The sequence below is a fragment of the Varroa jacobsoni genome, unplaced genomic scaffold, assembly GCF_002532875.2.
Source record: "Varroa jacobsoni isolate VJ856 unplaced genomic scaffold, vjacob_1.0 scaffold_1143, whole genome shotgun sequence".
In the NCBI taxonomy this organism is placed as follows: domain Eukaryota; kingdom Metazoa; phylum Arthropoda; class Arachnida; order Mesostigmata; family Varroidae; genus Varroa; species Varroa jacobsoni.
This window is the reverse complement of record NW_019214045.1, coordinates 97,247-109,849: the sequence shown is the minus strand read 5'-3', so window position 1 is coordinate 109,849 and position 12,603 is coordinate 97,247. Positions and strand designations below refer to the sequence as shown.

The following is a 12,603-nucleotide window of genomic DNA, read 5'->3' as shown; positions in this document are numbered from 1 at the left end:
TTAATATGTATAATAATAATAATAAATATTTACGTGATTTTTACTCAAAGTAAATGATCAAAAACGACAAAACTTTAAGACATTTTTGAAACTCTGTTGACTCGAGCATGGTTTTTAAATTAACAGTTTAAGACGTTACGGCTACCTTGTGTTCAAAGGCAGATCATTACCTGAATTATTTACTCCAGTTGTCGTAACATTTACCTTAAGCTACTTTTTCACATTTTAAATTAAGATTACCTATAGATAATAACACATTTTAATTATCCTTCTTTTCTAGGAATTTATTACTAATATATTCGCGCTAGTTGATAATCTCGGACAATGATATCGTATTTAATAATGAATTAAATAGATATCAACAGCCGTCTGCCTAACACACGACACGGAGTACAATCGCTGATTCCGTTGAACACTTCGACGCGCTACTAACACTGTGACATTGCCGAGTATAAGCATCTTAATAGGTTTATATATTTTTCTCCAACTCTTCACTTTTTGGCAATAATAAATTCAGAAATAATCATAATAAGAACATACAAAACAACAACAATATTACGAATACCATTACAATTATTTCTACATACCAGTATTTGTCGTTATCGTGTATATATATCGTCACTGTTGTTGTTAGTATTATTATCAATTATTAACTACGTCATAATTATCATTGTAGTTGTTTTCCGTGTATCTTTCCACTATTACTCTCACAAGGGCACAGGTGCAAAAATGTTCATGAAAAGGATATATGTGCGAGGATACGGCACCACATTTTGTTCACATATCTATGTGCAAAAAACGTTATTGACAACAACAGTGCTCGTCAAAACAATGCTAATCTAAGTCACGACGACAATAATAGTAATAATACAAATCATAGCAAAAGCTCGATATGTCGACCATTACGTAATATGGCCGTACATTACAACAGCCATTTAATGAATAAAATTAATGCTTCATTGTATAATTATTATATTATCGTTAGCGTGTTATAGTCTTGTATTTATTGTTGCTTTGTCAACCGAGCTAAACCACTGTCATCGTATAGCGTGCCGCTTTTACCCATGCTATTATAATTAATGTTATACGTTTTATGAGCATTGTCAAATATCGGGGGAAAGGGACGGAAAAAATGCGAACAAATGTAGAGTGACGCCATCTTCTTTTTATCCGGTCACTCTCTGTTACAATCGGCGATCTTCTGTTCATTCTGTATATAGAGAAACACACGTATTATATTAAATATCACATTCATACATCGGTACACACAATCGGCTGTCAATTACAATTAAAATGACAATAACTGTTGTCTGTTAGTCCAAGGTCGAGCAAGGCGTTCAATCAGTTCCTCTACATCGCTTTCTCGACTCCTATATCCGTTCTCTCACGTTGTTCTCAGTGTTTCGATTGCTCAAGTTAACAGAATTGGATACATAACATATTAATAATCTACCTCTTTGCCTTATAGCTGTAATATTTTTATACTGCACCGTTATTACTACTTATATCCTTTTTACCTCACCCCAACATTTAGAGTATACTGTAAAATGTCATATATGTCTTCCCGTTGGCTGCTATATCAATCTATTATAGTATTAAAAATGTTCACAGCATTTGTGTGTAATACCCCCATTAATTATTGGTGATGAATGTTATTATAACACAATGAGCAGAAAATGATTATGTTTTCACAAACAGTGTCCAATTTCTCCTTTTTTTTTTTTATTTCACTTCGTGCTGAATGAATACTTAAGGGGACTTTCTCCCTTTTTAGCACTTTAGCAATGTAATGAGGTGGGACACTATATATATATATATATATATATATATATATATATATAAAACAACAGCAATACTACCATTAACACGACTTAAATCTCTTTGATCCTTTATCGTTTTCTACTTCAGTACATTCTTTCTATACTTCTAACGCATTTTATACCTCTTTAAACCCAAGTGCTCCAAAGTGCGTGAAAATCCTCCCTTTACAACAATAATACAAGAAACCCACAAGGCAAAAATGTCGCTATACAAATACAGAATATATATATATATATATATATATATATATATATATATATCAGACAAATAAATAAATAGTTGTGGCTTTTCGCACGTAGCAAAACATTAGTTGATTAGTACCAAATGATCTCGTGAGCCCACAAATTAGTCCCCGACAGAAAATTGGTGGACGAGCTCTCGTTATGGGCCCCAAAGTCCGCCCATTCGTCTGTTTATTCAATCTGGCGACGAAAATGGTTGTCATTTTTCTCACTCGTATGCTTTCTTTAGCACTATTTATTTATCTATTCGTCATATATATCAACCAACTATGTGTTACAGTTTTACTGCCAAAAATGAAATGATAATGGCACATCCTAGTTAGAGTGCATACAAATATCTTATTGAGCTAGTACTTCATCGTTTTATCTGAACACTAGTATTAAAGATCTAATATTCTGTAGGCGGTTATTTACAAGGTTTCATTTTACCGCAAGCCAAATTTTTATTCAAGAAATCAATGATGACAGACATTTCTTAAGAACCGATCCAAACAATCTTGAATAAAGTATGTTTTGAATTGACAGATAGTCGGCCCTTTTGGTCTTTATGTTGATATATCAATTATAGCAGCGTAAATATACAAGACGCACAGAGGCGACCTCTGGCATGTCCATAAATTTACACAAGGGTGCCATTTTGTGTAGATTTTGAAGCTTTTGCAGTCGGGACGTTGAGCTACATACAGTCTGCCGAAAATTCAAGCTGCAGAATTGTCTCTTAGAACTGTAGTAGACTCATGCACCGGCTCGTTGGATGGATAGAAGTGGGCGAACGATAGCGAATTTGGTTACTTAGCGTTTGATCGCAACGAATATTTGATTAGAGGGCCAAATCACTATCTATTTAAGCCCTGACTAGTTAACGCCTCGCTTATGTATTCGCAAAATCTGCAAGGTAACATTGAATTGCTTTACTCATTTCTCCATGTGATGCTGTGTAATAATATATTCATTCATGCTCTACCATAAGCTGTAAGTTTGTGAGTCGCGCCTATAAGCGATGACTGTGTGTGTTTGTGGGTGGGGTATTCCACTGCCAGGTGTTGAACGACACTTCGGGCTATAAAAGTATGTTGGTTTAAGAGAATTAGGGCACAGCAAGTAACCTCACGCCGTTCCGTTGTGTCTGTAATATTTCGACAAGGGAAATGTGGTGAAGGGTATATATGTATACCCTTCTGATGATGAACTATATATATATATATATAGTTCATCATGGCGTGTTAGCATTGCTGCAACGACCATATCCATTGCCGGAACTTCTCCTGTATTGCCAGTATAATAATGGCAACGGTCTTTCAACAGTGAACATCGACCAGTTGCAAGAGCTTTTTAGCAGAGATCTCTGTCGTCTATATCTTCACATGATCATACTTCAATTCATGATGTCTGTCATAGAACAATGGATATTAAGACAATCTTAGACAATACACAGTTCGCTATAGACCTGACGTGTTAAGCAGTAATTATCTACGGCACATATTTCTCCCTCTCTTCCTCCATATATATATATATATATATATTTCACATGAATGCTACTCCTCATATGGTGCTTGTCCTTGTACCGAAATTGGTCCTTCGACATAGTTGGCCGAGGGCCGTTGAGCATATATTCATATCATTGTTCTACCAGCCACGAGATAGATAATTTCTTTGTTGTAAAGAAATACCATTCTTTTCTGCTTGTCTTTCGACCGATAGAATAGTCATGATGTGACACGGATTTATCGGCATGTGCTGTTAACCTTCAGCTTCAACTGCTTATTCGAGTTAAGACATCGAGGAGCAAGTCATGCGCGGAGAGCCCATTTGTGTCAGAACCCTATCAAGCCACTGAAGTGGCCCATTCAGATGAAGTTCGATCCAGCAAGGTGTTGAGGTCACCGTTTGACGCCTGAAGAACTCATATGAAAATACAATCAGAAAGTTTACTTTATACCATCTGCGTTAAATACGGTCTTATCGCTAGCGAAGTAGCGAAGGATTTGAAACCCAAAAAATTAAATACAGTACAAGAAAAATGGTGTGATAAAAGCTGTTTTAAAATAACATGTGTAATGTACCTGTATTCGGCGCCCCATCCTTTAACAAACGACATCCGAATAGTACACATTCGCGTAAGTTGATAAACTGCTTCAAATCCCTGGGATACGCTTTGCGTGAGAAGGGCAGCAAATTCTTGGTTATTGAAGATTTTCAGATTGCACCCAGGGGGTATCTTACATACCGTCGCAGGATGCCAACCATAGCGTTGATTGCAATTGGGACTCTGAACGAAGATTGAACTCTCCGAAAGACATTCAGCGAACACCTGTTTCAATAAGCATAAATAAACTAAATAATCCAATTGGACCGACAGCTTGGGCTGATAAATATGCAGAGAGTAAAACCTCTTCGCATATTTATTAGCCCAAGCTGTTGGCGCGTAAACAAAGCTTGCGTCACGCACGTAGTATACTATGTCTCTACGACATGGTTGGAAGCAGAGACCTTTAGTTCTTTTAGCTAGATATAAACAACTAATTAATCACTCCATCCATATTAAAACACATACCTCTCCTCCGATATAATAAAGACGAACTCCACGCGTGATGTGCTTTCGCGTCTGTTCCACAACCGGATTGCGGTTTACATTGGACAGCAGGCCAAGGCAAAAGCGGTCACAACTTGAGGGGTCCGTGAAACTGGAACACATTAAACGATGCTCAACTATTTTACGCAAAGCGCATAATAATTCATAAGCTAAATATAATTAATTTCTATGCGCTATAGTAAATAACTGTTTTAACCGGGATTCTTTCATATTTTTCGTTTCGCCACAAAAGTATCATTTTCGAGGATCTTTCATTTTGAATTATATTAGTCTACCATAAAGAAAGGAATAGAGCGAAAAGAAAAAGCGAAGAGCTTACCCATCAACGGTTAACGATGGCTGCGATGCATGAAAACTGTCTCCAACACGAGTATTTAGCTCGTAGTACGAGATACTACACCAGAACTGCGGTTCGGTGTAAGTGACAGGATGAAGTTCGCCTACGTCGGTGGCAACTTCAGGGACGCTGTTAAGATTTGCTGGGGGTGGTGAAGGCGTCGCCAGCTGTGGGGTTCCCTGTAAAACGTAAGTTGCACAATAAAATCGATAGAGTAAACATCAAACCAACTTGCATAATACAAATTTCGTAACTTGTTAGTTCGAGTAATGGCCAAACCGGTTCGTTTTCAAGTCTCGTTCTCTACTATTTTGTACTGTCAACGGAAGTGATGGTTCCATCATTTTTTAGCATTATCTACCTTGTTCTAAAACTATGTGAGAGTACTGCTGACAAAAAATATTTATCCATCAAACAGTCCGAATCAAATATTCGAAGGTAGATCGATCCTAAAAATTAATTTTTCAAGTTCCTCCTCAAAACTCGCTTTGGTACAAACGCTCCTTTTCAATTAACCATCAACATACACAGCACAATAAATGAAGTGGTAATTAGAATTATCGAGCAAGATGTTCTTTGTAGTATATTGAATTTCTCTCTAAGGCTACACGAGTCTAGCTTGACTCGTATACAAGAGAAAAACGCCTTTTCGGTTCAAAAAAAAAGAAGAAAGAATATGCTTGTGCTGTATTGATAAACAATACCGTATAATCTTATAAGTCATACCATTGCGTCCATGTTATCCATGCCGTGCGGCGACTGCTGATCCATAAGCGAAGACTGTTGGGTGACGTGCGTATGCTGTCCCCCCTGCTGAAGGTTGTTGTTGTTGTTATTGTTATTGCTGTGAATAGCCATATTTGAGCCGCTGCCGGCTCGGAACTCGGGACTTGTCGGTGGGGAGCCCGGAGACGACAGATCCTGGTTTTGCAAAGGAAACATCATAGTGACTTTGTGAGGTCAACCTACACTTTCCTTCCATAATAAATAACACGAGAAACTTGAAATATTAAATTGAGACAACTGGTTCCTGCTCTCAAAACTTACGCAGCGATAAACAAATTAAAGGCATTTCCTCAAAAATTGCGCCCCAGTTCTTTCGTTTCTTAAAGAGCCAACATTTTTTAGAACTTCATATTGGACCGAAAAAAAAACTATTGCAAAACCTATCAGTTTATTAGATACATATTTAAATGTTATAATAAAAGCCGTTCCAATAGTACGACTATACCTACTTCGCTCATATAGCCGGGTGGCGGAGTGTCAGGTGGAAATTCTGCATTCTCAGGCACCGAGTTGTCGAATTCGGGCAGTTCATAAAGACCTGGTGGAACATCGCTCGCTACGTATGACCAGAGCAACCCGAAAATAGCAATTAAAAATTATATTCGAAACCAAACGCTTTCTTAGGATGGTGTTTGAATGAAAAAATAAAGCATACGAAACGAAGTAAGACAGCCTTGTTAGGGAACAATAGCCGCGTTGTAAAATAAAACCCAAAAATTTTCAACATTTTTTTGTTATTACTGGAAAGACAAACAACGTAAGAACGTTTCTTACGATTATATCTTGGTACAAGTACAGTAGGCAGTGGTGGGGCTTGAACCCGATCGTAGTGCCAAGGATTCACGCATACCACATCCTCTGGACCCCTATGAACCGTGCGAGCACTGTGACACTGGGGCATTGGACGTAGTTCATTTGCATTTTGTAAGTCTTGCCATCGCCACAAACGACAATAGACCACGTGTGGGACACCCTTGCGATGAGAAGTTGACTGTGCGCGCGTTCCATCCATAGAACTGCGATGATAGACAAAACGCATAATATTCATGTTGACTTGTTCTGTAACTTACTAGGTAGGCTACTTTTATTAATGAATTCATACCTCGAACTGTAAAGCGAACTACTCATTTGTCGATGACCACTTGTGTAATCAAAGTTGGATATCAACATTCTTGTTATAGTAACAAAATGCAGCAAACGTCAAATGAATAAACTGTAAAAATCCCCTAACAGAAAGTACGCCAGTAAATTATAGACAATTTACTTCTCACTTCAATTTAACGATAAATTTAGAATTCAAAATTACAGCTGTAGTAATGCGAAATGCATTAAAGTGGATTGTTGCAGAAAAACATATCATGCACTTCATCATCACACGGGACTCTAGTAAAAGTCTAGTTGAAAACACTGTCCTTAGGAAAGAGTGTTAGTGAGACATATGAGTGCAAAGAAGAACGACAAGATTGAAAAGACTTCATTACTCTTCCGTCTTTGGAGGCAAACAGCTCTCACTAAATGCTCTACAGGCCAGACAAAACTGGCTTCAAATATAGAGTTTATATGAGCAGGACTAAGACCTAACTGGGCCTGGACCTCCTTCCCAGTCTCATATCTACTCCCGGTGGTAATCTCCTCAATTTAATCGGTTTATTTTTATCTCGCTGTATGACTCCTTAATATGTAACGCAGCAACAATCGTTCTGTCCGCCGACGCAGTGTTGAAAAGAAATGAAAAATATCGATTCACATTTGTGATTGACTCAGTGTTTACACTCAAGCTGGCGCCTTGAGTTCAATGCATCAAACGCAACTTCACGCATAACATCCAAGGCAGAGAACGATGGAGTCAATCTGATTAATTATTAATCTCTTTGTTGATACAGAAGTATACACACTAAATACTATCTGCATTATTTGTTCAACAGACCATACATTTATTACACTTGCATAGAATTTCATTGCTATCATTAAAAATTTATAATTAAAAAAAATTAAAGTTTCATACAATCCGCAGTTATTATTATTGAATGAAAATTAGAAAAGACTCAGTAGGCTATATCCTTACATTTAGCTGATTTGGTTACTTACAAGTATGTAATCATATTCAGTAAAAGTTGCCTGAACATAATAAATATATATATATATATATATATATATAAAGATTTTTAAGACATTCAATTTACGTGAAGTGGTTATTCGTGTGATCTTTTACGCTTCTGCAAGTTTTTTTTTGCAAGATTTTCGTATTCGACTCTAATTCTACAAGGCATGATGATGCTTAGATAAACAATAAGTAATTCGTTTGTTCAATTAGTACTCAATGATGAAACAGTTAGTAATCATCATCTTCGTTATTGGTTAGCGACGTCGTGTATATAAAAATTTTAGTAAGACATTAAGTAAGTTTATTTCTAACTGATGGTAGTTAATGTCTTTTACGAAAGTTGTTAATTAGCGTTAATAATAGTAAAAGCATTTCAATAAATTATATGATGTGGGTGGTGCGCCAAAGTACTTCATTGGAGTTGCCTTAGATATAACAAACCATGTAAGGACAAAGGTTATTCGAACAGAATTACTGACATCATTTAATTTAAATAAATAAATTTAAAAAATAACAGTAAACAATACGACAGGAGCTTCTGACACTGGTTTCACTCAAGCTGCGGCAAACCAGTCTACTTCGTCGGTGCAATTGTTTATATTAAGAATATGGTTCAAACGTCTAGGGATGCTCTTGAATGTACCAGCCGGTTCGATAGAAGAAACATTGGGTGTGATGACGGCGCAGATTTACTTCCTAAATTTTAGCTTTTCGATTATTAACGTCTAGGTGCATCGTAATACCGTGGGATGGTGACGCACGATGTATTGGGATCTTGTTTAACGATAGCTTTTTCAAGATCTTCGAGTGCTGTGCCCTGTTTCGCTATCTTCTTGACCAATGCGCGCACAGCTTTCTCTCCCCAGCGCTCATCAGATTCACCACCCTGCCGATATTGCAGCAGTTTTTTTACCTGTATTGATGAAAATGACAAATAGCAAACAAAGCAGATATTCATGTGCTTCATATATCCGTAGAATCAAGGGTCTCTTAAAAGAGTTTACATTATGTAAGTAATTTATCGATTGCACTAATCAATGCCATCTAAGAAGCAATGACAAGAATGATTCGGAAACCGTTACAGGCCATAGACTCTTCAAGTCATACCAAGACAAAATTGACCTGATATTCTTCCATTCTGATCTTTGCAACAACTGTCATCGAACAGCTTACTATTTCGGTATACACATATCGGACTTGACTTAAAATGCAATACTGTCTTGATTTACTTTTTTGGTTGCTTGACGAAGAGGTCCTTCTTTGCAAGAAAATAAAACAACAATGAGCACAGTTGCGCGAAGCCCTTTATGAAAAGCAAATGTCTAATGAAAGTGACAAACAAACATGGATGTGGAATCTAGAGCAATGAATCGCTGGGAAGAGATCATTCAAAGAGTTAAAACAGCGGAACTGTTAATTGGGTTTGTTGATCTCCTTATACAAAAAAAGTACAGCACACAAAACATTGATATTAAATTTGATTACTTACTTCCAGCTGAATTTATAATTGATAATTATTTTATCAATTAACTAAAAAGTAGAGAATAAAGCAAAAGACTTTGTCGATTACTTACGGATTTTCCAACCCGAAACAAACATATATTACCTATGCCAAGTCCCCCGCCCATTGTCTCACACGTTGTAACACTTAACACAATATAAAATAGTATTTATATCTAAACGATGAGTGTGATATATCTATTATTGAACCAATCAACCAACACAAAGAACCTAGCCATGAATTTCAATGAAAAAATGCTGGAAGTCAACATAATATTTTAGAAAGGCTATTATATGTTTCGATTGAAATTATTTTTTAGCATAAATTATTATCTTTTGTCATTTCAGTATGCACATTCGGCCTCTCAACTGGCGTAGCCCATAATATCTCTATGTACACACGCCATAAGCGGCATTCGAACGTTAACAAATGCATTGCGAGACGTTGTTTAATTAGACTTCCTTTAGAAAAATCCGCTATTGAAATATTTGTTGCTCAAAGGTTGTGAGAGTTTAAAATAGTCAAACGATAAAATATATATTTTATGTACCGCTGCTCGCTTATACTTCTCATTCATTACCTTCTAAAATACAATAAAAAAAACTCTGGTTTCGGCACTGGAGAGGAATTTTGTCGTAGTAGCGACTTCTCCTTCCTTGCTATAGTAGTCAGTTTTATTCTGAGGGCTGCCAATCTTCGACGTTTTGAATGGTAACAAACCTTTAAGAGTGAAACTGATAACCAATGTCATAAACCTCATTGGTCACAAAAGTGCGACTCACCATGGGGTGCTGAAATGCGTTTGCCAGTATTGAAGCCATCTTGGTCTACTCGGGTGAATTGTCAGACTTTACCGTGTAAACACTCCACTTCCTGGTTTTCACTCTGCTCACCTGAAACTAAAAGAGCACGAATACATTATTCCAACATTAATTATTGCCAATACACAAATTATTCAAGGTTTGGTACCTCTGTACAATCTGTAAGGTATAATCTGTAACATTAAAATTAAGCAGTCGATTGTATATCAAATTATTAAAGCTTAGGGTCGTCCAGGCTTGTTGTTAACTAGAGCTCACCTATAGAATATATACTATATTACATCGGTACCCACGGCGATATTTTAACGACCGGTAGCCTACGCTACGTACAATAAAAAAAACGGTAACACATATTTATGTACGCATGCCAATAGATCGGTGTCAGTAGCTTTTATCTTGAAAGTCGCCCAAAAGTTTCCTTTAGTGTCTGCGTCGTTCTTCCTAACTGTGGTGTCATAATGAAACTGGTGATGAGTTACTTTCAGCGTCAATCGATTAATTGTCTAACCGTAGATTGTCCTGTTCTGTATCATTGTCTCTCATGTCTTGTATATATGTACATATACGTAGGTATTTCTCTATTTGCCATTGTGTTCAACAAGAACAATCTTCGTTCTGTAATAATACTAATAATCTATCTTTGTTGTTATTATTAATAAGCGTCTATTATGTGCCTACTAACATACTCTGGACGATAGCTTTTTTGGGAGCTGATCGAAAATGAACTAGACACTAAACTTTTTAATGCCGAATTCGCTCACGATGTGTTACAACACCAGGGGCATTGCGCCTGCATCAGTTATCCAGTGATGTTAATATGAGCAATGACGCGCTTTGTTTTGCACCAGTGTTTCTAGTTGCTGCGCTCCCAGCCACGACACGTTGTGGTCGGCCGGTGCACTAGCACGTACTTGTCTTCAGGCAGCAGCAGTATCGTAGGCAACAGTAACTCAAGCGACAGTGGTCACAGCAGTAGAACTTCCAATCTGCTGTCGTTGTTACCGCCGCCTACTTATGGTCGTCGTGGTCGTGAATGATGTCTCTGCTTGTCTGTATCCTGTCCATTTCCTCTCCCCAACCGCTGCCTGCCCTCCAGGGCAAACGTGTTGTATTCTATGGGGAGAATACGGCAGTGGCGGTCACGGTTGCGCCCTCGATTCCCTCTGCTTATATCAGTACCAACAGGGACCGGAACTAATGGCCAATATTTTGATGATGTTCACGGCGGCCATAGCGGCAATGCCTGTCGCCGACGTCACTTTGCCGTCCGTCAATGTCTTTTCGTCGCTCTAGCTGCTGACTATTGGCCAGTATGTCGTTATAATTAGCTCTCTCTAATATGGGCGCCGATGTTGTTGTTGATGAGGTTACATTGCGGTTGTTATTTGATAAAAACCCCCTCTTCTTTCGCGGGGAGCGATGTTATTATTAATCAAGTCCACCACGCAACTGGCTGGCCGCGATTCTGTCCTTTAAATCGGTACACTTCTATTTACCTGTATAAGAACTTTAGAGTACCTAGCTCCTCCACGATATGGCTGGGATTCTCTTGCTCCCGCCGATGACTGGATCCTTCTCTCCAGCAAGCGACACCGGTCGCAGTGGGATATACGCGCCGTCGTAGACTCTTACCTTTCTTCTACCGCTGTTGTTAGCGCCGTCTTCGCCGGTAAACGTCAGCACAGTCACTGCTGACTCGATCGCTCGGTCAGTACCAGACGGAGCGACTAAGGCCCTCAGCGTTCGCGTGACGACCGTGGATAACAGGGTAACCAGGCAGGCTTGTAACAGTACTAATCGAGGTGGCTCTTACAGTTGTCGTTGTTATTGCCGTTGTGAAATGATGTGATGACCACGCGCACACGCAGGAGTCCATAGCCGCGCGGTAAATACCAGATGGCACGGGACAAAAACACTGAGCAATATTACAGGCAAGGAGTTTCGACGTACACTCGCGTCTCTTATTATGAACCGAGATCACCAACGGTACTCAAACAAACGAGTTCTCGGCTCGGGAAAACACCCGAACCTACTTTCCCGTATGAAAAGTGTATCTCAGCGGGGGTACCAGCAGTAACAATAATAATAATGGTCGTCTGTAAATGACGAGAGCTCACGGCGAACCCAATAGACGATGCTACACAACTCTGCAGATAGCCTGTAGCTTTCCAGTGACCACTGCACCGACTAACAGTATAACCAGGAAGATAACAAAAATACTCACTACAAAGAGACGGGTCCAACCCTTTGCGAAATCAACACGATCGGCATTCCCGATCGGAGCACACGATACTTTCACAACAATTACTCCCGAAACAACAACAAAAACATACATATGTATACGTCTTATGGCATCGCTGCTCTGTTGTAACAACAGCAGGAGCAATAACGCAGTGAG

The 12,603-nt window shown here is 38.4% G+C and overlaps 1 protein-coding gene across 5 annotated transcripts; it reads right to left on the bottom strand.

Moving 5' to 3' along the window:
- Nucleotides 1–495: 495 nt before the first annotated feature.
- Smox (Smad on X protein) lies at nt 496–12,519 on the bottom strand. 5 transcript variants are annotated; one of them, XM_022845022.2, is made up of 10 exons: nt 12,430–12,519; nt 10,167–10,283; nt 8,627–8,796; nt 6,554–6,795; nt 6,229–6,335; nt 5,720–5,914; nt 4,976–5,172; nt 4,618–4,747; nt 4,127–4,374; nt 496–3,957 (listed from the first exon to the last, which is right to left on the bottom strand). In XM_022845022.2, the coding sequence occupies exons 2-10, from the start codon at nt 10,203–10,205 to the stop codon at nt 3,834–3,836; spliced, it is 1,452 nt and encodes a 483-aa protein (XP_022700757.1). In that variant the 5' UTR covers nt 10,206–10,283; nt 12,430–12,519; the 3' UTR covers nt 496–3,833. The 5 variants fall into 5 exon arrangements, with proteins under 5 accessions (XP_022700757.1, XP_022700758.1, XP_022700760.1 ...); XM_022845023.2 differs by lacking the exon at nt 12,430–12,519 and adding an exon at nt 11,838–11,948; XM_022845025.2 differs by lacking the exon at nt 12,430–12,519 and adding an exon at nt 11,117–11,799.
- Nucleotides 12,520–12,603: the final 84 nt, after the last annotated feature.

Coding starts and splice junctions, on each gene's coding strand:
- Smox (XM_022845022.2), bottom strand. CDS start 10,205: ATGGCTTCAATACTGGCAAACGCATTTCAGCACCCCATG. Junction 4,375..4,617: donor TTTATTATATCGGAGGAGAG/GTATGTGTTTTA, acceptor TTATTGAAACAG/GTGTTCGCTGAATGTCTTTC. Junction 3,958..4,126: donor GGATGGGGCGCCGAATACAG/GTACATTACACA, acceptor TGAGTTCTTCAG/GCGTCAAACGGTGACCTCAA.